The 20,441-nt window shown below is 54.2% G+C and overlaps 8 protein-coding genes across 8 annotated transcripts; 4 read left to right on the top strand and 4 right to left on the bottom strand.

Annotated features, from left to right (window-relative positions):
• Window positions 1-61: 61 nt before the first annotated feature.
• Window positions 62-1,474, top strand: HMPREF1541_07754 (uncharacterized protein; the record flags this gene model as incomplete). Its single annotated transcript, XM_008722077.1, has 1 exon — window positions 62-1,474. One exon carries the CDS (start codon window positions 62-64, stop codon window positions 1,472-1,474), a length of 1,413 nt encoding a protein of 470 aa, XP_008720299.1.
• Window positions 1,475-1,732: 258 nt separating this feature from the next.
• Window positions 1,733-4,006, bottom strand: HMPREF1541_07753 (uncharacterized protein; the record flags this gene model as incomplete). Its single annotated transcript, XM_008722076.1, has 1 exon — window positions 1,733-4,006. One exon carries the CDS (start codon window positions 4,004-4,006, stop codon window positions 1,733-1,735), a length of 2,274 nt encoding a protein of 757 aa, XP_008720298.1.
• A 553-nt stretch (window positions 4,007-4,559) lies between these two features.
• Window positions 4,560-8,750, top strand: HMPREF1541_07752 (uncharacterized protein; the record flags this gene model as incomplete). The annotated part of the gene is made up of 1 exon (XM_008722075.1): window positions 4,560-8,750. The coding sequence occupies one exon, from the start codon at window positions 4,560-4,562 to the stop codon at window positions 8,748-8,750; it is 4,191 nt and encodes a 1,396-aa protein (XP_008720297.1).
• A 113-nt stretch (window positions 8,751-8,863) lies between these two features.
• On the bottom strand, window positions 8,864-9,661 carry HMPREF1541_07751 (uncharacterized protein; the record flags this gene model as incomplete). The annotated part of the gene is made up of 1 exon (XM_008722074.1): window positions 8,864-9,661. The coding sequence occupies one exon, from the start codon at window positions 9,659-9,661 to the stop codon at window positions 8,864-8,866; it is 798 nt and encodes a 265-aa protein (XP_008720296.1).
• A 699-nt stretch (window positions 9,662-10,360) lies between these two features.
• HMPREF1541_07750 (uncharacterized protein) lies at window positions 10,361-12,169 on the top strand (the record flags this gene model as incomplete). Its single annotated transcript, XM_008722073.1, has 1 exon — window positions 10,361-12,169. One exon carries the CDS (start codon window positions 10,361-10,363, stop codon window positions 12,167-12,169), a length of 1,809 nt encoding a protein of 602 aa, XP_008720295.1.
• Window positions 12,170-12,845: 676 nt separating this feature from the next.
• On the top strand, window positions 12,846-13,604 carry HMPREF1541_07749 (uncharacterized protein; the record flags this gene model as incomplete). Its single annotated transcript, XM_008722072.1, has 1 exon — window positions 12,846-13,604. The coding sequence occupies one exon, from the start codon at window positions 12,846-12,848 to the stop codon at window positions 13,602-13,604; it is 759 nt and encodes a 252-aa protein (XP_008720294.1).
• Window positions 13,605-16,482: 2,878 nt separating this feature from the next.
• HMPREF1541_07748 (uncharacterized protein) lies at window positions 16,483-18,459 on the bottom strand (the record flags this gene model as incomplete). Its single annotated transcript, XM_008722071.1, has 1 exon — window positions 16,483-18,459. The coding sequence occupies one exon, from the start codon at window positions 18,457-18,459 to the stop codon at window positions 16,483-16,485; it is 1,977 nt and encodes a 658-aa protein (XP_008720293.1).
• A 1,141-nt stretch (window positions 18,460-19,600) lies between these two features.
• On the bottom strand, window positions 19,601-19,906 carry HMPREF1541_07747 (uncharacterized protein; the record flags this gene model as incomplete). Its single annotated transcript, XM_008722070.1, has 1 exon — window positions 19,601-19,906. One exon carries the CDS (start codon window positions 19,904-19,906, stop codon window positions 19,601-19,603), a length of 306 nt encoding a protein of 101 aa, XP_008720292.1.
• Between the last annotated feature and the right edge of the window lie 535 nt (window positions 19,907-20,441).

Raw genomic sequence — 20,441 nt, 5'->3', positions numbered from 1 at the left:
CCAAGGGGAAGCATACCAAAGAGCTGTTCTAGGTGAGATTTAATGCATGAGTTGGAGTATAATGGCGGAAGGACGACCGACCAAACTGCGAAAGCTCTCCCATACCAACTCTGGTGGTGATGGTGTCGATGTCGCCTCGAATGATTCTGGATCTCCCGACATTGTCGTTGATGAAGATGTTGATCAGTCCCGCGGCCCAGAAGACGGGACTAACGAGGCTCCTGAGGCCAATGGGACCTCGCCAGACCAGAATGGGGAAGCCAAGTCGATGTCCAAAAACCAACTGAAGAAGCTACGCAAGCGCCAGGAGTGGGAAGCAGGCCGGGACTATCGCAAAGCCAAACGCAAGCAGAAAGCCAAGGAGAAGAAAGAGCGGAAGCGGGCAAGCAAGGAGGAACGTAGGGTCAACGGAGTGCTCGAGGAACCTCAGTCGAGGAAGCCCCGGAACCCTGTCCAGCTGCCGATCACCTTCATCATCGACTGTGGCTTCGATGACTTGATGATGGAGAAGGAGATGATTTCGTTGGGATCTCAGATCACGCGAGCCTATTCGGACAATTCGCGCTCGACTTACCAAGCTCACATTGCCGTCAGCTCTTGGGGAGGCAAACTGAGGGAGAGGTTCGATACCAGGCTCAGTGGCAACTACAAAAAGTGGAGAGGGATTACGTTTTTGGAAGAGGATTTCGTGGACGTGGCCGAGAGAGCTACTCGGTGGATGGCTGATCCAAAACGGAACAAGATGGCCGGTGCGTTCCTGAAGCATGCTAAGCCACAAGCAAGTCAGGAAAGCCAAGCTTCAAAGGAGAGCATCTATCCTTCCGAAGCTGGCCGAGATGAAGAAGATGTTCAACCCAAGCCTGATGAGCACGATGACTCTTCCTCAAAGGCGAGACAGGAGCACAAAGAGTCAGACCGATCCTCAGCTGGGCAGCCTGAGTCCGCGCAAAAGGAGTCCGACGAATCTAACGGCACCACCGCTCCCAATTCCTCGCAAGCGGTCGAGGGTGAGATCATCTACCTCAGCTCCGACTCACAATTCACGCTGGAAGAACTCAAGCCCAACAGCACGTACATCATCGGTGGTCTGGTAGACAAGAACAGACACAAGGGCATCTGTCACAAGATCGCAGGCGAGAAGGGAGTGCGCACGGCCAAGCTTCCCATCGGCGAGTACATGGAGATGCAGAGTCGGTCTGTCCTCGCCACGAACCATGTGAATGAGATCATGCTGCGGTGGCTGGAGTGCGGCGACTGGGGCCAGGCTTTTATGCAGGTGATTCCGAAAAGGAAGGGTGGGAAGCTGCGGGATCAGGACGATGATGCGGCGGATGCGAGGGCTGCTGATGACGATGATGGTATGGACGATGTGACTTCTGCGGATGGCGAGAATGATGAGGGCGTTGGGCAACCCGTTGACGCGGAGCCAATTCAAGACGACGAAACAACAGGAGAGACTTCAGTGCTCCCATAGTATTCGTATCAGATTCGAGCGGCACCAGAAGCTCAAGGTCTCCAACGGCCCTTCCACTGCAACGAGAATGAAATCCAAGTCGTCAGACTGTATGTACAGCTATGTTCTGCCAATGCTATTACGCCCCAATCGGTGGGGAAAGCCGTACCCCTGCAACGCTCAACTACTCGATTACGCCAGAGCTAGAAACGAAGCACTACCAAGGCCAGGGATGAAAACTCCTCATCATCCTCCTTTTTGCAGCCATTGGAACCGAGTTCACATGATAGAACAGTTCTGCGCCACCTTGGCCATCGTTTCGAAATAGCCGTACTCCTCATCCTCAACTTCTCCGCCAGCGACGCCCAGCTTCCTCCTCACACCCGTCACCTTGATAGTCTGCTCACCCTCACCGTGCCACCACTTCAACGTCTGCATCGTCTCGCCTTCCACATCCTTCAGCTCGATCATCCACTTCCCGCCACTCACCTCCACGTGCGATTTGTCGCCTGGGAAGTGGAAGTCTGGCAGGAACATCTCGGTGCACACCTCTTCGGTGCAGGGCTTGTTGGCAACGAGGCTGAATGTGAAGACGCAGTTGCGGAGATCGAAGCCGTACTTGACCACATCGCCTACGGTGTGCAGTGGAGATGGTCGTATGAAGGCTTCGGCGGCGCGCAAACCGGGTGACTTGGGCTCTGCGTTCGCTTTGGATGTGGAGGCGGCAGAGATGGACGGGCTCTTTACGTGGCGGTTGAGGTTAGATGGATCGACCACGGGGCTGTGGGTAGATCCTTTGTCCAGCGAGAGGGTCGAGGCGCCGGCCGAAGGAAGGAGGGTGGCTTTGCTGACGGGAACGCTATCGTCGATACAGTAGATCGAGAGATCTTCGCCATTCCAGTTTTCGCCCCATTGGTGGTTGTTGTGGCCAGCATATGTCCATAGTGTATAACCGTTCGCGCTGCTGCCTTCAAGAGCAAAGTGATTGGCGTCCAACGCGGACACCTGGCTGCTGAAGTCGCCCGTGCGGTAAGCATAGCCATTGTCCATATCATAGGGAATTCCAATTTCAGTAAAGAGGAAAGGGTGCGAGCCTGTCATTTCAGTCGCCTCCTTGCGCAGGTAGTCCAGTTGATCTCGAAGGGAGTTCCTGATGGCTGTCTCACCAATCTTCACAGCGAATGCAGGCGACGAATACTTGCCGCGCATGAAGCCGACGATGTCGAAGTTCCAGAACTTATTCCAGTGCTTGTTGAGCAGGGTGACACCATCATAGTAATGGGATGCAAATATCAGTCGGTTGTCATCGTCTGGGGTACCCTTGATGTTCGGTGGTATTTCCAGCACTGGTGCTTCCATGAGGATAACAGCGTCTTTGTGGACACTTCGAATAGCATCCCTGTATTTCCGATAGTGATCGAGAAAGTATGTGTTAGTGAACCGATCATAGTCGAGCTTTTCGCCCGTTTTCGGGACTTTCGAGAAGTAGTCTTTCTGTAACAGCTGATCTTGACTCGGATCCCAAACCCCTATCTGAGCCCACAGACATTCGCCCAACTTCCAACTTGGATCTCTTTTCCAGGTATACTGCTCATCGATTGCCGGAGCAGCCCACGCTGACACGCCTTGTGGATCAACCAACTCAGTGCCACTTTTGTACGGGCCAAAGCTGCCAAAATCCCATACATCAATCTCAAGGGCACGGCCCGACCCAGTGAGTAACGATTGCCATGGAGTGGGCATGGTTCCCTTCCTCATCTTCAAGCTGTCCGGAATCGCACTCATGTCTTCCCAGCCCACGAGGCCTCGATGTGGTTCGTTCATGCTTTCCCAGCCAATCACGCACACATCTTCCAAGTCTCCGGCCTCATGAATGCCTTTGGCTAATTGTGTGCAAGACTCGATGAAGTGGTCTGTAAGGTAGTCTTGGATATTCTTGCCATCAATCATAGCGTTGGGAGCGAAGTCGCGACCAGCGTAGAACAGAGTGAACGTCGTTTCGGTCGCAAGTCGCGTGTAGTTCGTAGGCCACAGCATCTTAGGGAAGTCACTGACATCGGACCAGGTGTTATGCACAACCGCAGCCTGGGTGTCAACAAACTTCTCCGGATCCAGGCCACAGGCGTGCAGAGTCCATAGCGGTGCTCCTGATCCGCCAGTGAACCGCGACCAAACATCCTGGTGGGGATCCATGAAGACGTAGAACCCGTAGCTTTTCGCTATCCTCAAGATCTTGACGGTATGTGCAATAAAGTCGGCGTCATATATGCCCGGGCCTGCGTGCTCGAGCGCCTCCCACGTGAAGATGTATCGTATCACATTGTATCCCCATCTCTTTAGCCTCGCAAAGTGTTCGTGCGCCTCTTGCTCGTTGTATGGCCTGTCTACAAAGGACACATTGGGGTCGAAGAATCTCTTGCGCTCGTATGTCGGCTGGTCTGGATGCCGTGGCATCTTACAACCAGCGTCTACATTGATCCCCCGAAAAGTGACTTCCCGCCCTTCCGCATCTCGTATCCGTTGGCCATCGAGTCTGAGAGGATGATTCGCCATGGTGGCACTATTGCGGTGCTGGAAGAGGAAGCATGCGGATAGGGGCGGTCACTTCTCAAATGCAAAGCGGAAGAGTGGGTGGATCCAGATCAATTGCATCAATCGTAGCAACCGGCGCGAGGGAAGATGCAATGGTCAGATGAGCGTAGGAGCTATGGCACGGATCTATACTGCAGAGAGAAATATCATGCGAAGCCAGCGAAGGACGTCATGCACGCGTTCTGGATCTGAGGCGGCCCGGCCGGGGATTATTCCGGGGGCGGTACTCGACGCCTAATTATGATGCCACCTCCCTTGACTCGTACCACCGCCAATGCTCACTGGAATCACTACGGAAGTACACGCACAGACCCTCGAACGCATTTTGCTCAGTCACAACATGTACCTCATGTCAACCGTTTCCACAGAGTGCGAAGAAGGTACATGACGAAGACACTTGCCGGAAGAGGATTAGTGTGGCCGCCTTCTTGGATGAAGTCTGCCCGGCGAGCAACAACTGGACGATCCATCACTGTACAGACGCTGCACGTGGCTTCGCGGGTCACGGTTTACGATGTCGGCGAGTTCGGCCCTGAAGTCGATTCGGGGTAAAATAGCGAAGAGTCACTATCAAGAGGCTGTCGACGAGGCCGGACAGTTACTGGCCCATGATCCCCAAAACCACTCGGCTTTGCTTTTTCTAGGCTTCGCCCATGAGAAACTGGACAATCTTGACGCCGCAGAATCGAGCCTAGCATCAGCAGCCAAGCTCAAGCCAGGGGATGTGAATGCCTACAAGGGTCTCATCAACATCTACGAAAAACAAAATGGTGCCAAGCTCACCCAGTACCACAACACCACTCTCCTCCTCGCTGAAATCTATGCCGATCAAGACGACAGAGAGCAATGTCAGACCGTTGTGGATAGGTATGAGACATTTGCGAAGAAACATGGTACCCCAGAGCAATACCGCCACGCTTTGGAACTAATCCTCCCTTCCTCGCCACTCTACGCTACTCTTGAAGGACGTGTGCTGAAGCCATCACTTGCTTACCAAAGAATTCTGGAGTCGGCGGAGACAGAAGAGAAGCATTGGACCAAGTCTCAGATTGCCGAGCGCAGAACGAGGCTAGGAGCGAGGATTGATAAGGTCACGGCCGAAGTCAACCTTGAAGCAGCTGCCAAATTCCAGATCGAGGATAAGTACACTGCTTTGATTGACTGGATTCAAGACGATGAATTGCGGCATGAGCTTGAGCAGAAACGCTTTGATCGTATGTACGACAATCTTCTCGTTCTGCCACCCTCGGAGAAACCTGCACAGAGAGACAAAGTCCTCAACGCAGCAAACGGAATTGTTATCATCAAGCAACAGTTTCCCGCAGCATGGAAGGTTGCTCTGGAGTGGGTCGACGCAGAAGACCTCTATGACTGGGATCCTAAACTATTTCGAGAGTACATAGGCTACTTTCCCGAGGACGGTCTATCTAAAGTCCTGCGTGGCTTCCTCGGCGGTGAAGCTTCTCCATTTCCCAGGGAAGAAGAAGCCGAGCAAACCGAAGATTATCCTACGCCAAAACTATCTGAGGCGGAGTCACTCATCTTGATGAATGAAGGCTTGGAAGACTGTGCCGACTCGCCTTTGGCACACCGTATTGTCGCTCATGCCTACTCATACCTCGAAGAATGGCGGGAGGCTGTCCAGTATGCCGAGAAGGCTTACAGCCTGCATCTTGAGGCGCAGAAGAAGTTTGCGGTCTCCCTTCAGAATAGTATTGATGGTGTCAATCTTACACTGGCCACCTCCCTGATCTACTACCAGTCGCCTCGCCACCATCAGCGATCCAGATCTCTATTTGAAGCAATATTAGCCCGCAAGTCCAAGCTGACCGCTGCTTTACTTGGCGTCGGTCTAATATATGAGGAAGATGACGACTTCTCCAAGGCGATTGGGTATCTGCAACCAGCTTCCGAGCGGGATCCGGATAACCTACGCATCCGTTGCGAGCTTGCCTGGTGCCGGGCTAGGGCAGGAGACCTGGGAACAGGTCTTGACCAATTGACAGAAATTGACCAGGTACTGCAGGGTGAGCAGCCTGTCAACACGAAGATGAGAGCCGAGGTGTTGTATCGCATCGCTTATTGCAAGTGGCACTTGAACCCGTCTGCGAAGGCCAGAAAAGACAAAGACGGTGCGTACGGCGATCTTATGGCCAGCGTCAAAGCCAATGCCAGCTACGCTCCTGCTTGGGCTCTCCTCGGCACTTTTTTCCAGAGATACACTAGAAAGAGAGACAAAGCACGCAAAGCCCTACGTACCGCATTCGAGCTATCTTCCGCGGAACTTGAAGCGGCGGAGGCCCTTGCCAAAGACTATGCTGAGTCCGGCGAGTGGGACTTTGTCGAATTGGTTGCGCAAAGAGTGGCTCGTTCTGATGCTGCCAAGGTCTGGCCCGGTTCCAGAAAGAAGGCGCCTAGCTGGCCTCATGCAGCGATGGGCGTCGTCAATATCAACAAGCAGCAATATTCGCAGAGCATCGTGTGCTTTCAATCGGCTTTGCGCATCAACCCGTCGGAGTACCACTCTTGGGTTGGCCTCGGCGAGAGCTATCTTGACTCAGGGCGGTACGTGTCCGCGGCGAGGGCATTCGCGAAAGCCGAAAGTATCGACCACGGTCTTTCAGAAGAGCAGACCTGGTTCGCCAAATACATGCTCGCCAACGTCCAGAAGGAGATGGGTGTGTTTGACGAAGCTATTGAGTCTTATGAATCAACTCTCAAGGTTAAGATCGATGAACTTGGTATGCTCATCGCATTGCTTCAAACGTTTGCGGACAATGCTTGGGCCAAAATTGGCCAGGGTCGTTACGGTGCAGCCGAGAAACTTGCAACAAGGGCCATCGATACCGCTCTACACATCGTTGAACAGCGCAAAGACGTTTTCAACCTTTGGAAGTCTGTTGGGGATGCCTGTTCAGCTCTTGCCCACGTCAAGAATCACTCAAATTTCTCAAATATTGCCAAGATCAACAGACTCCTTCGCTTCAAGGCTGGCGAACATGAGCTTGAAACCTTTGCCGAACATGACGGCTTCAGCATCGATACGACACAGAGCCAAGAAGGAGCGACAGTTGACAACCTCGCTGATCAATTCCTTGCGGCGGCAGTCCTTGCTCACAAGCGTGGCATCTTTGTCGCATCGCTTGATATTCATGCACAGGCTGTGTCATGGTACAACTTGGGATGGGCCGAGTATCGTGCTTACAACTCCGCCGGTATGTCGCTGCAAAACAAAGGAAATAAGCCGAAGCGGCTTCTCAAAGCCGCCATGCGATGTTTCAAACATGCAATCGAGCTTGAGGCGAGCAATGCCGATTTCTGGAACGCTTTGGGTGTGGTGACGCTAACGTTGAGCCCGAAAGTCTCCCAACATTCGTTCGTACGCAGTATACACCTGAACGAGTTCAGCGCCCGCGCATGGACAAACCTTGGCGTTTTGTATCTCGTACAAAATGACAGCCAGCTTGCAAATGAAGCCTTCACGAGGGCTCAGTCCGCAGATCCAGAGTATGCTGAAGCCTGGCTTGGCCAAGGCCTGGTGGCTACTTTGACCGGCAACACAACCGAGGCACGATCGTTGTTCACGCACGCTTTCGAGATTTCGGACGCGAGTCTTCTGCCGGCACGACATCTATACTCTGCATCGGTATTTGACCACATCGCTGGAGACCTGAGGCAGTCCGACAATCTTGTCAGTCTCCTCAATCCTCTGTTAGCGGTTCGCCAACTGCATGTCTTGTCACCCGCAAACGTGGCTGCCTCACATCTGATGGGACTTTACGCTGAACGTGTTGGAGACTTCGACTCAGCAGTCCTCGTCCTGGAAGAGGTCTGCAAGGTGTTGGAAGAGGGGTATGAAAAATCAGAATCCGACGAGCACTTAGCGCGGTTTGCTCAGGCGAAGGCGGATCTTGCGCGTGCGTACCTGGGAAAGCTTGACTTCGAAAATGCTGTGGATGCAGCAAATGTCGTGCTTGACCTCTCAGCTGAAGACAACATGAGTCCTGCTTACAGAGATGTTCGCACAAAGATGAGATTGTCGGCGCACATGACCGCTGGGCTAGCTCATAGCCACCAGAAATCTGTGGAAGAAGCAATCGAGATGTTTCAAACGGCTCTTCAAGAATCTCCTGGTGATCCTGACATCATCTGCTTGCTTGCACAAGTTCTGTGGGCAAAAGGGGGCGAGGAAGAAAAGGAGATTGCGAGATCCAATCTCTTCGATCTGGTGGAGGCGCGCCCGGACCACGTACAGGCCGTATGCTTGTTGGCCGTCATTGGTCTTGCCGATAGTAACGAGGACATTATTGATGCTGTAACAGAAGCTTTGGAGGATTTGGAGAAGAACAGCGCCGTCTCGGACGTCGACAAGCTTCGTGTTAGCCAGGTGCTGGCGGGTATACGAGCCAAGCAGCCAGCAGAGTCGCAAGAAAAGGTTCGGCAGGCGACTGCGAGTATTGCACTTGCCCCCGGGCAGCCTCAAGGATGGCTCGCCCTGTTTGAAGCCACTGGCAATGAGACAGCTGCCGAGTTGGCGAAGGGCAATGTCGAACGTCAGATTCCGCCGAAGGGGAGTCTGGAGGCCGCAGATGTCGCTTCGGTATTTGCTGGGATCGGAAGCGCGGAGGAAATCCAACTGGCGAAGGTGTTGGCCCCCTGGAAAATTCGAGACGTGGAGAGTGTGCCACTTCTCGAAGCCTTGTAAAAGTCTCAAACAAGAGCACGAATCCTTGGGGCATACATGGAGGATGCCGAAACGAGAGACAGAAGACCCAGCAGCCCTCAATTGAGAAGATCTCAACCACCATTTCTTGCAAGTCACGCCTCTCCGTTGCCATTGCCTGTAGCCTCTTCAATCAGCCTCTTCTTTCGATCCTCCTTCCACTTCTTGTCCCAGGGCTCTATCTTGCCACCTAACACCCTTACATCCCTCGCCGTCAGCATCACCATACCCCTCCTCACCACCGTTCCGGCCTGCAGCACGATTTTGCACCCGATACTCAAACCATCCTCGCCGATCCACAACCTCGGCACGTTCTCCAGCTCGAAGCCCAGCACATTCGTCCCCGCCGCGTCCTGCAGCACAACCTTGTGCGGACCTTGACTGCGCTTCGATGCAGACGTGGCCTGGTTCGCGTTCGCGTTCGCGCCACTGCCTCTCCCCCTCCCTCGACCACCACCACCACCAGCGTCTCCTTCATCACTCTCCTCCAGCGCCGCGACGGTGCGTATAACCTCCCGGCCCCTGACTTCCTCGCCACGCTCGACGCGCTCGATCGCCTCCACCTGCGACCACTTGCTGCTGCCCACGTCCTGGATGTCGAGGATCTGCACCGCCACGGGTCCCGGGAGGCGTAGTTCCTTGGTGGCGACGTTGCTGATGTCGCGCGGCAGGAGCGTGGCGGCGTGGTCGGAGCTGAGGGACGTGGTGAGGTCGGAGGCGAGGATCCGGAAGTGGGCGGTGGAGGTGAGGGCGGGGAGCGGCGGGTGGGGTTGGCGCGTGGAGGAGAGGAAGTGGGTGAGCCAGGTGGCGGAGGCGGGGAGGGAGTAGCGGGTGATGAGGGCGGATGAGAGGGCGGTCTGAAGAGCGGTGCTTTTGTTTGCTGTGGCGGCCATAAGGGCGGCTGAAGGTGACTAACGGTGATGTACCACGGGTATATTGCATGCCAAGCGGCGCGAGAGTCAAGGTCAGTGGCTACCGGGGCGGAGGGGCGTCCGCTTCCCGCTGCTGCAGCTCAACGAGGCCAAGTGGGACCTACGTTGAGATGTCTCGCCGCGGTGCTAGAGAAGCAGTTGCAATCGATGGGATGGACTTGGCTGAGGCACATCTCTGCTGGCCACGCCTGGTGCCATCGCATAGACACGACTGCGAGTAGACCGCAGAGAACATCGCGACGCTATTCCCGTTTAAGCATTAGCGCCCCTCACCTGAAAGTCAGAGGACAGTGGAAGCCATGGCGACGGCAGGCTGTCCATCACTCTATATCAAGCTCCTGAATCGCTAGATAAGCTCGGGTCATGTCGATGAGAGTTCTGCAGCTCCTCTCGTTCCAATAACGTAAAAGTCGCGAGCATTAATGCTATCAGTCCCTCCAACCAAATGCCGCCGCAAAAAACCCTGTTCCGGCAGCGCATCTCGTCTACTTCAAAAGGAATGAAAGCCGGCCCTGCGTCTCGCCTGTCTGCGTAGCGCTTTATCAGCCCCTCCTAGTCGGCACCCCTGCGCAGTAGGCGTTTTCTTCAAAAGCGCGTGCGGGGCTGCCCTGGACTCCGCAGCTTTCACCCACCCAAAGGCTTTGCCCAGTACTACCAGATATGGACAGAGGTCTCTCGCCATGGCCAACAAGTTCCTCATCTGGCCATAGTGAAGACAATTCTCCCCCACCTTCTGCGTCGCAAAAGAAACCCTCGAAGCCCAAACAGACGTTCCTCTTTGTCAATAAAAACGCCAAGTCCGAGCATTTGTCCCGAAGCGCGGCCCCAGACGAGCGGCTCGAGATTCGACGCCATGTCAAGCAGAACCTGGATCGTCGCGACCGCGTCCGGCGTGGTCGAAGGGTCGAAGTAGCCCCATCGACTGCGAGCCGCATTGCTCGGGAGGGTTTCCAACTTGTTGATTCGTCCAGCTCAACCTCACCAGATTCAACACCTAGCACGAATGCAGGGACCAAGGCAGGCTTTAAGTGGACTTTCTCCGATAAGGCTGATGACTACGATGAAGAAGATCACGACACGCTTCAGGAACATCAGGATAAGCTCATTGTACGAAGACGTATCCAGCAGCAGCAGCAGCAGCAGCGAATGATCCAGCCGGGAGTCGATCCTGCGCGGATGGTAGATCCGAGCGGCTCAGCGCCCCTCGAAATGAACAAGACCGCACTCAAAGTCATTCAGCTATACATGAGGATGTCGAGCATGGACAAAGACCAGCAATCTGATCTGAAACGCGCACCCGGAAGCGTGGTCCGCTACAACAAGATTGCATCCTCGAGCCTGTCTCAGGCCTTCTCCAGCAGAGTGCGACTCGCGTGTCTAATCGCTGCAACGGGAGCAAGCATGGCCGTTGTCTACAAGAACATGTCCTACGTCGACGCTATGTACCTTGCTCAAAGAGCGGTCGCGTTGACTCGGCAGCAGCTGGCGACTGAGTCCCAGGTTAGCCCGGATCACTTCTACGTGGCGTATATTCTCTTCGTCACTGAAACCTACTACGGCAATACCGAGGCGGCTATCATACATCTTCGGGCTGCGCGGTCGGTATGGTCGCAGCTCGGAGGATACGACAACATTGACGGTCCTAATCGAGACTTGTTCTTGAGTATTGCCTTCTTTCAACAGTTCATCGAGTACTGGAATGCTGATCCTCCGATTCAACCTTTCTGGACACCAGCCGATTCGCCGTGGCCTCCTGAGATTATCATACCTCCAGGCAGAAGTACTTTGGCAAGTCCGAAAGAATTTTCACCTGGCAAGTCGGACATTCTATCACGACCTGACGTACACTTCTTCCTCCAGGAGATCGTGTCTTACGCGCAAAATCTTCAGCAAGTCGCGGACGAGGAGACTCGAACTTTCGAATACGAGCTACGCAACCTTATGTTCCGCCAGCGCCTGCTCTGTCTTCGCACCAATGATGCCCGCGTACACATTCTCCGGCGTTGTCTACATATTCTGGTATCAGCTCTAGCTGGGTATCCATGGCTCAAAGGGTATCTTGAGCAAGGTATTATGTTTCTCAAAGGGGACATGTTGAAGTCACCTATTACCGCGTGGCAGCAAGAACTGAGACTTCGAGGCTTCTGTTTGATTGTAGGGGCTATCCACAGCAGCGATTCATGGTTCATGGAGCAGCCGGCACTTAGTGTGGCCGTAGCCGACGGAAGGCAAGGCACGTTCGAAGCATTGCGCAGATGCTGCGGCAGCTTCGTTGAGCCGAATCTCGTGTCAGCCGAATCGCTGCGCGAACTAAGCGACAGGATTCTGACCTGGTGGTCGTTGCAAGCGCCTGGCTCTCGGTCGGAATCCCCTGGAATGTCTCAAACTCGGCTCGACCGGGAGCGCGCCGGTCTCCTCACGCCGCCATCCGAAAGCGATGGTCATCATCTGAAGCGAGAGCCAACATGAGGCGAGCCGCTCTTGGGCATTGACCAGCTAGGTATTTTGGCGAACTGCCCTCGCAGAGAAAGTTAGATGCAGCCATGAGCGGTTTCCCGCATCTTCCCGCATCTGAGACACAATTTTCTGAGGCTGCCGCTCTCTGCACACACAGCCTCGAGTGGCTGGCTCAGCATGAGTTTCGAGAACCACGCTAGAATCCGGGGTGCATGTTGATGTTCCTGTCATGACCACATGGCGAGCTTTGATGCTTTGCTTTCTTGAGAGCTCAAGATTTGAATCAACCAATGGGAATGCATGCACTGCCAATGCGTGCGTCGACTTGCCTGAAAGAGACCAAGTCGTTGCAGCTGGAATACACTTTCACCAAGCTTTCCCCTGGGGCTGAGTAACGTGTGCCATAATTGGATGCGCCATATACCTCGTCGTCGAGACTTCGGTCGTGTGTGCCGTGCTCTCGCAACTTAGTCTTGCCGCCCATGGAAGGATGTTGCAGTTCAGCTGCAGGTCCTGTTGTGACATCTCGACCCGAAGTTCCACTGCTGTGCGAGTGTGCCATGCAGGTGTATAAGTACAGAGCACCTACTGCACCTGTGGAAAGCTGCAACCAAAGCTCGACTTGCATTTCGACACTTCACAGCTACAAACTACTATATCCAGAGACTCAACAACCACCTCTACAAACATGAAGTCCATCCTCATTCTCCCGGCAGTTGCCGCCTTCGCCGCAGCCCTACCGCAGGACTCCATTCTCACCGGCGTTGTCCAAGCGACCACTACTCCCTGCACCCTCGACGTCTGCACCAATCCTGTATCGGAACCCACGTCCCTCTATACGCCCACTACCACGCCTTGCACCCTCGATGTCTGCACCAACCCCGTATCAGAGCCCACTTCGCTCTACACACCCACGACTACACCATGCACACTGGACGTCTGCACCAACCCCGTCTCAGAGCCCACTTCGCTCTACACGCCGACCACCACACCTTGCACGCTCGATGTATGCACGAACCCTGTCTCAGAGCCAACCTCTCTATACCACAGCACTACTCCATCTTCTTCCGTGCACCCCCACCACACTACCGCATCCTCGTCCGGCAGCAGCAGCAGCAAATGCACGCTTGACGTCTGCACCAATCCCGTGTCAGAGCCCACGTCCCTGTACACACCCACCACCACATCCTGCACACTCGATGTCTGCACCAACCCCGTCTCCGAGCCAACTTCGCTCTACACCATCACTTCTGGCAGCGTGGTGCCTCCTCCAATGACGCCGACCACCATGCCCACCACCATCACTCAGGGTGGCAGCACTGTTGTTACCGAGACGGTCGTCACGCCCACGCCGCATCCCACGCAGTTTGTCGGTGGCGCGGCCGTGGTGCGTGAGGGAGGCTTTATGGTGGGCGGCTTACTGGCTGGCGTGGCACTGTTGTTGTAGGTGGCCGGATAGCTTGATACCAAGTCATGGTCGGAAAAAGTTCACGGGCAACAAAACAATGATAGAACACGAGTTGGATACCTGATCTGTGGTTGTTCGACATGGCGTCACTCCTTGGGATGTTCAAGATAGTCAATTGAATCAAGATTCTAATGAGCTATGAGTCATGAAGTTATGATCACTCTTTCTTTCTGGGGGGCTGCCAGCTGGCACACCAGAGCCAGCAGGCGGACAAGCCACTATTCCTCAGTGCGCTCTTCATACTGCATCTCGTCCAAACTGTCGCGTTCCTCCTGTGGCAAACGCTACTTGTCACATTGCGTTCTGCATGTCAGCCAGTGTTGTTGAGCAGCCATGCGCTTTCCTCACAAGCTTGAGTATTAAGACCTTGTCTCTCCATTCACCGCATCCCTTATTTCAGACTGAAGTATCTACGTGGCTATGCGTCCTGCCTTCGTGCTAGCTCTCCGCTCATTAGAAGTCAGCTTGTCATAGAATAAAAGTCAGAAATGAGCTTGCTACTTCCAAACCCCCGTCTCTCCCACAGCTGTCGGAACCACTTCGCACCCAACATGTGTGGGGTGTCATCCACGCCTTTCTGCATGCATTTCCTTGGTTCGATCTTCCGGGCCTCGTGTGACCGTCCTCGACAGCCACCTCCCTGAAAGCATTCCAACATGGAAGCGCGAGACAGCCCTGCGTGGACAGCGGATCCTGGTCTTTCTCTCCTGGCACCCTTGCCAACCATGCACCTGAATGTTGGAGAGAATTTTGGGAATGTCCTGCGGACTTTGTTCATTTGGATATCTTGCCGGCATTCCGGACCGGAACAACGCATATTGCGAAGTTGTTGTCTGGCTTAGGGAAAGCCTCCTCGATTCCAGCACGAGCGCAGGGGTGCACAAAGAACAGCTTGGGGCGAACAGGACCATGCCTGTCCACCCAGTAGCTCGCTTCCCCGTCACTGTCCAACCCACCTCCATCTCAAACATGGACCACAGATCCCTCTCCCCTCATCACTCCTCCTCCGCCTCCGGCTCCTCCTTCGCCTCCCACCAGGCGACACCCCCGCCTTCTTCACCACCACCTTCCCGTCCGGACCAACGAGGTGACCTCGTTGGTCCACCCCAAGGCAACCTGGTAAACATGGACAGTTCTTGCCTGTCCCACGCGCTTCACGCGCCCCTTCGCCTGCTGCAAGGCGCTCCGTCAGCGGAACGCGCTTGGCACGACGTAGGGCGCCGCAAAAGACATGGATATACAGTCTTTTTCCCCACCCCGGCAATGGTGAGAACATCTACCTCTTCCAGTTCATTCTGGCAGAGGTAGATGCCATGAGGCGGGAGTAGCGGGGAGGGGAGGAATGAGCGTAACTCGCCCATTTCGGACGATTTTGAATGGGGCACAAGAGTGCCCGGCTGCAGCAGCCGTTAGTGATGTTCGAACACTTCTTTGCAGTAGCTGCGAAGGCTCACCGGGCGGGACTCTACAAGCAGAGCTCGCGATTGCTGCGATGGCGGCGGCAGCGGGGACCCCCCTCGCTCATTGGAAGATGGTGAGGATGGGCACCCCCCGCTAAGCGGGCGAGGAGGCACCACTCTTCTGGTGGTGGTGGTGCTGCTGCGCGATTGTCAGGTGACGTTCCAGAGCATTTCCAATCTCAACGGAGACTTACACGCTGGGACACCACCGAAGCGGTTGGCAATGGCAGCAATTGCGGTGGGGGGGAGGAGGAGGTATATGAGATCTCGGGATTCGTCTCTGGTAGAGATCGAGGAGACTGATATGCCTCCAAAGGGACAAAGTATTTGAATTCTTGCACAAAGGCAAGCAGAGAAATATGTTTTTCTTTGTTCAGAATCTGCTGGTTTTGTTGGTTCTGTGATGGTTTGGTATAGGGTATAATGCAGAAGAAAAGAAGAAAGGTCTGTGGAAGCTGGAAACGCGCAAAAGTCTTGTATTCTGGCAGGGAGGGCTTGTGACGTGGCCTGCAAACGCGGCTGCAAACGCGCAGATATGGCAGAACTGCAAGGCGGTGAGGCTTTGTGAGCCCTGGTTGGCTGATGGACTAGGTGGCAGCCTGGATGGTGGCGTGGCAACGCAAACCGGGGAGGTTGGGTCGAAAGGGGTAGACGGCTGTGGAAGATTTCTGGATTGAAGGGAGGCATGCATGCACACGACTACAGCAGTATTGTGAACGGCATCTGTGGCTTGTTAGCTTTGTGTGGAAGCAGGAACTGGCTGCTATTTGAAGGGCATTAATGCATGAGCAGCAATTGTGTCGATAAGGGGTGGGATCGAGGTCACTAAGTTAAGCTAGGAGAGCCTCATTGGCATTCAACGCAGAGCAACAGGAGCAATTGGGAGCAATTCGCTTGTCTCTAGTACACAGGAAACTGCTTTATGACTTTTGATCAATCCTCATGGAGCATATGCTCTACAGTAGCAGCCAGGAGATAATGGGATGACACCGGCTAGCTCGGAGAGAGGTTGCTCGAAGACCATTCCACAGTCAGTACGGTCTTCGCCGCGCGCCAGGTATACAATGGTATTAGGGGGTTGTTCTTCGGGACTTCGAGTTCAGCCAAATCCTATAAGCGAATGGGGCAATACAGAACAGAGGAACGAGGTTGAGGCTGATGCCAAGAGGCAGTGAACATGCCAAGACCTGGCGTCTTTTGCCCGATGGCCATGAGCCTCCGCGCAAGCTAGATATTTAACATCATGGGCTGTTTGTTGTAAAGAAACGTGTCGTGAGCAGGTGTATTCGATGGAAACATCACGTGACCATGATACAGCGCCGCTGATAAATGGCTGGTTCGACCGCCTACAAAGTAACCCAAGAATCGACAAATATATTCCTACACAGCACAAGTAACTACTCCATCTTCTCTTTCGGTCTCCTCCTCCCAACATCTCCTCTCCTCTCAAGTCCATACCCTGTCCCATCATACATCCCCTCCTCGAAAGCTCTCCGCACCAACACCCCACTCCCAGCCACAAACACATCTGTATGCCCCACGCCTCCCACCGTGTCAGGCGGCACGAATCCATACGCCACCTCCGGCTCCTGCAGCTCTTTCGCAATCTCCTCTCCCCGTAGCATACACCCGTGTCCCGCCAGCCGACTAAGCAGGGAGTAGTACACCTTGGATATGGCCAAGTGGCTGTCATCCCGCACAGCGGCTTTGTTCGCCCAGATGATGACCGCCATGAGGGTGAGGAATTGCAGCACTGGCAGACCCACTAGGATTGGCAAGCAATAGGCCCACTTAACCTGCAGGATCTGCGCGTCGACGGGTGCTTGACCGTGCGACACGAGTTTGCGACCGATCCCGGGGGCGGTGCCGTCGCCGGCGGCTATTGCCCCGATGGCAAATCGGGATATGAGGTCGGACATGTTGATTGCGGTGGGAGTCGAGGCAAAGGCCACGGGTGAGGAATTGAGGTAGGAAAGTTGCTGATGTGTCCCTTGGGCAAGGTCGCCAGACCAACCGATCGCACCGGCGAGCATGCGGGCTTGCAGATCGGGAAATTGATATTCGGGACCAGGAGAGAGCTCGAGATCGTGTATGGTGGAGATGGTGTTGTTGCAGACAAAGAACCGGGCTTCAATTGCATCAGGCGAGTCAACGCTGGATGGTGCAGGTCCCGAAGCCTGGAAGGCAAGGATGTTGATGCACCGGGCTCCGCATGTAGAGTTGGTGGAGGTAATGAAGGCGAGGCCACCTGTTTCGGGTGGGTCTTCGAGGGTTTGATTGATAGATCTCCCGTTTTGGGAGTAGGTGACAGATGTGTGGTTGCCATCCTGGCCATCGAGGACTTCGTAGGCTGTACATCTTGCTTCAGATTCAACGTATCTCCAACTGACTAGGTCGCTGGTGCCCGCTTCGTTCCAGTCGTCGAAGTAATACCTCGTGGAGCCATTGAAGCGGCTGCCAAAATTGCCAAGGAAGGCATCATCAGGGTCGTAAGAATCTATGGGTTGGAGGTTGAAGCCGCGGAACCCCCATGTGTTGACGGCACTGAGGCTAGCTTGATAGTCATCAGTCAAAACCTTGGATAGGTCGGTGATTTTGATAGTAGCGTTCCGAGTCAAAACCAGACTCGGTGAGATATCCAAGTTGTATGTCAAACCAATCATACCAATCAATATCGTCGCAATGAGGTTCACCAGAAACCACAGTACGGCATAACCTTGGATCTTCGACCACAATTTGCCCTTCTCCCTTCCGCGCCATAATAACTTGCAAATGTTGAGAAGACTGTCAGAGCCCATGATGAGATCAAATGTCTGCAACGGACGGTAACGAATGGAAAGCAGTCGCCATCGCATCATCTTGGCATAGCTCCTGAGCGAGCCGGCGAGGTTGACTCCCAATGCGAGGGAGTTGGCGGTGGTGAGGGCATTAAAGATTCGACGTTCGGGTACGCTGATGGTGTCCTTGTTGGAGTAACTGTATAGAATCGCAAAGTAGGTAACACAGAAGGTGACTGTCAGCATAAACTCGCCAATGGACAAACGCCATAGGCGGCGTCTCTGGTCATGCTTGGAGTATCTTCGAACCGTTCGCTGATCGGCAGTGCTTGCGGGCAACAGGTGATGTTGTGAGGGCGTGAGAGAGTAGCGCAGGCCATCTTTGAACCTGGAGAAAGTCTCGGTGTCGGTACTATTTCTGCGAATCCGCGGCCGTTCTTCCGTTTGGCGTCTCGAGACGTCGTGGTCAGCAGTGTCTCCGGCTGGCGAGGCACTTCTGCGCCTTAGCTCAACGGGATGCCCTGGTGCCGGAGGATCATTTGAATCTGCTAGTCCAGGTTCTGTCGTTGAGATCTGGCTGTAGGATTGATGAGCCATCTGCCCCCACCTTGTAAAGCACACTCAGCCTTGCCGAGAACAATTGCAACATAAATTGGCTTCTGTAAATGAATGAGTGAACAGAGTTTATGCGGCGATCCGTGTCGAATCTGGAGCATTAGTACATCAACATCAGGGCACCAAAGCCTGGGCCATGCGCTTCGATGTGCAAACGGTTGGAAGGCAGGAGAAATGAGGACGTGTACGGGGTGGGAATGATGATTCGGATCGTCCATAACGGCACGGGGCTGCTAAGGTAATCATTCATTGACACCGCACCAAGCCCAAAATAGGGAAAGACTTCTTCGCCCAGGGTCTACACCCCTGGACATTTGGGCCGCGCGGGCAGCACCAGGCCGTTCGCCAGATTGAAGGGGCCCGAAGCTCGCGCTGAGTCGCTGGTTTAGTGACTAAGCGCTGATCATGCTGGCTAGACATGCATCTTGTAAAACATTGACGGCCTAGAACACAAGACGGAGTAAACTTTCAGTGCTCCATCAACATGCATTCAAGCTCGCGTTCGTTCCGAGAACGCCTCCATGGCGACGGAACAGAACTTCGCTCGGAAGCACCCTTTCCTACAGCGCTTTGCTCAACAGTTGCGACCACGCGTCTTGGTCTGGGTAGCCATGTCGACATTGTGCCTGACATGGACAGTTTTGAAACCGACTCTAGGCGCTGGACACCACTATTGCGCAACGCTTGAAGGCGCAACACCCTCCTTGCGGCGAACCGAACGAAGGTAAGCCCGTACTTCTTGCGTCCTTAGAGTATGGCATGCTTGGTCGTACGACTGCCCCAAGTGCAACGTGCCATAGCGTACAAGCGGCGAATGTGTCCGTGGCTACGGACGTGGTCCCAAGCGACTCAACGATCTGCTGGGCGGATCAAAGACCCTGCCCTGCGACGGCGGTCCGCAGTGACATCCCATAGTATAGGCCTGCTTTCTTGAAGGTAAAACAGGGCGCAGGCGAGGGCTGCAGATCTGCGTGCCTCTGGGAGTGCAGCCTTGGACAGAGTGGCACAGTCGAAGTACCACAAGCCCTCTTTGTCTGTATTCGTACCGTCTCCTGTGCCGGGAAATGGTGGGAGTCGAAAGCCCGAATATTGAGCGACTGTGGCCATCTGGATCGTGTAGGAATTACGGACCTTGAGGCTTGTCCGCAGGATTCGTCTCAGACACTGCGGGTCCCATCTCGAGTCCCAGATTCTTCCATTCATCTTTCGCCATAAGGCCTTTGTCCATCCTGCAGTTGAGATAATCTTTCGCGTGTAATCTGCATTCGGGGTTATTCTGCCCTGGTGGGCTCTGCGATTTGATGCACTTCAGGTAGGATGTCATAAAGTGCTTGCATTCAGCATCGTGGTCGAGTGGGAAGGAGCCTCGCTCTGGTGGCGATGGCTTATAGGTAATCGCTCGTCCTCCCGGACCTCCAAAGCCTGACATGGTGGCGAGAGGTCTGTCAAAGGCAGAAGTGGTCTGACGCTAGAGTAGCAGAGCTGCAAGTTTAAGAAGAAATATGAGATCGAGTCAAGCAAGGTCCGCGGATCGTTCCGCTAAGCGCTGGATGCCGCGAAAGCTTGATTCTTGAGGTCTTCTTATGTCTCGAAGCACAACATCAGCAGTAGCGAATGTGAAGAAACGGATTACATTTGTTGGCATTAAATACTGGCTATAGCTACTACAAGCTATTGTGTGCCACAGGATGACTGCGCGATACCATCACAGCACGATCATACTGGAATGCGACGACTGCCCACAAAAAACCACGGACGTCGTTGTCAATTGATGGACTTCATACACATTGCTGGGGTATCCATTGCATCTAGTATGAAAGGTTGCTGTCACATATTGGGCGTGGATCTGAAGACATCATGTTAGCGAAGCTCGCACATCGAACGATGGTCTAATAGTTGCTGGAAAAACTGCCGTCTCAGTTCTCCAAGGTGAAAAATGAGTAGGTTCGTCATAGTGATCAGAA

This window comes from Cyphellophora europaea (assembly GCF_000365145.1).
Source record: "Cyphellophora europaea CBS 101466 unplaced genomic scaffold supercont1.7, whole genome shotgun sequence".
Lineage (NCBI taxonomy): Eukaryota > Fungi > Ascomycota > Eurotiomycetes > Chaetothyriales > Cyphellophoraceae > Cyphellophora > Cyphellophora europaea.
Note: the sequence above shows the minus strand (reverse complement) of the source record. Positions and strands in the feature narration are given on the sequence as shown.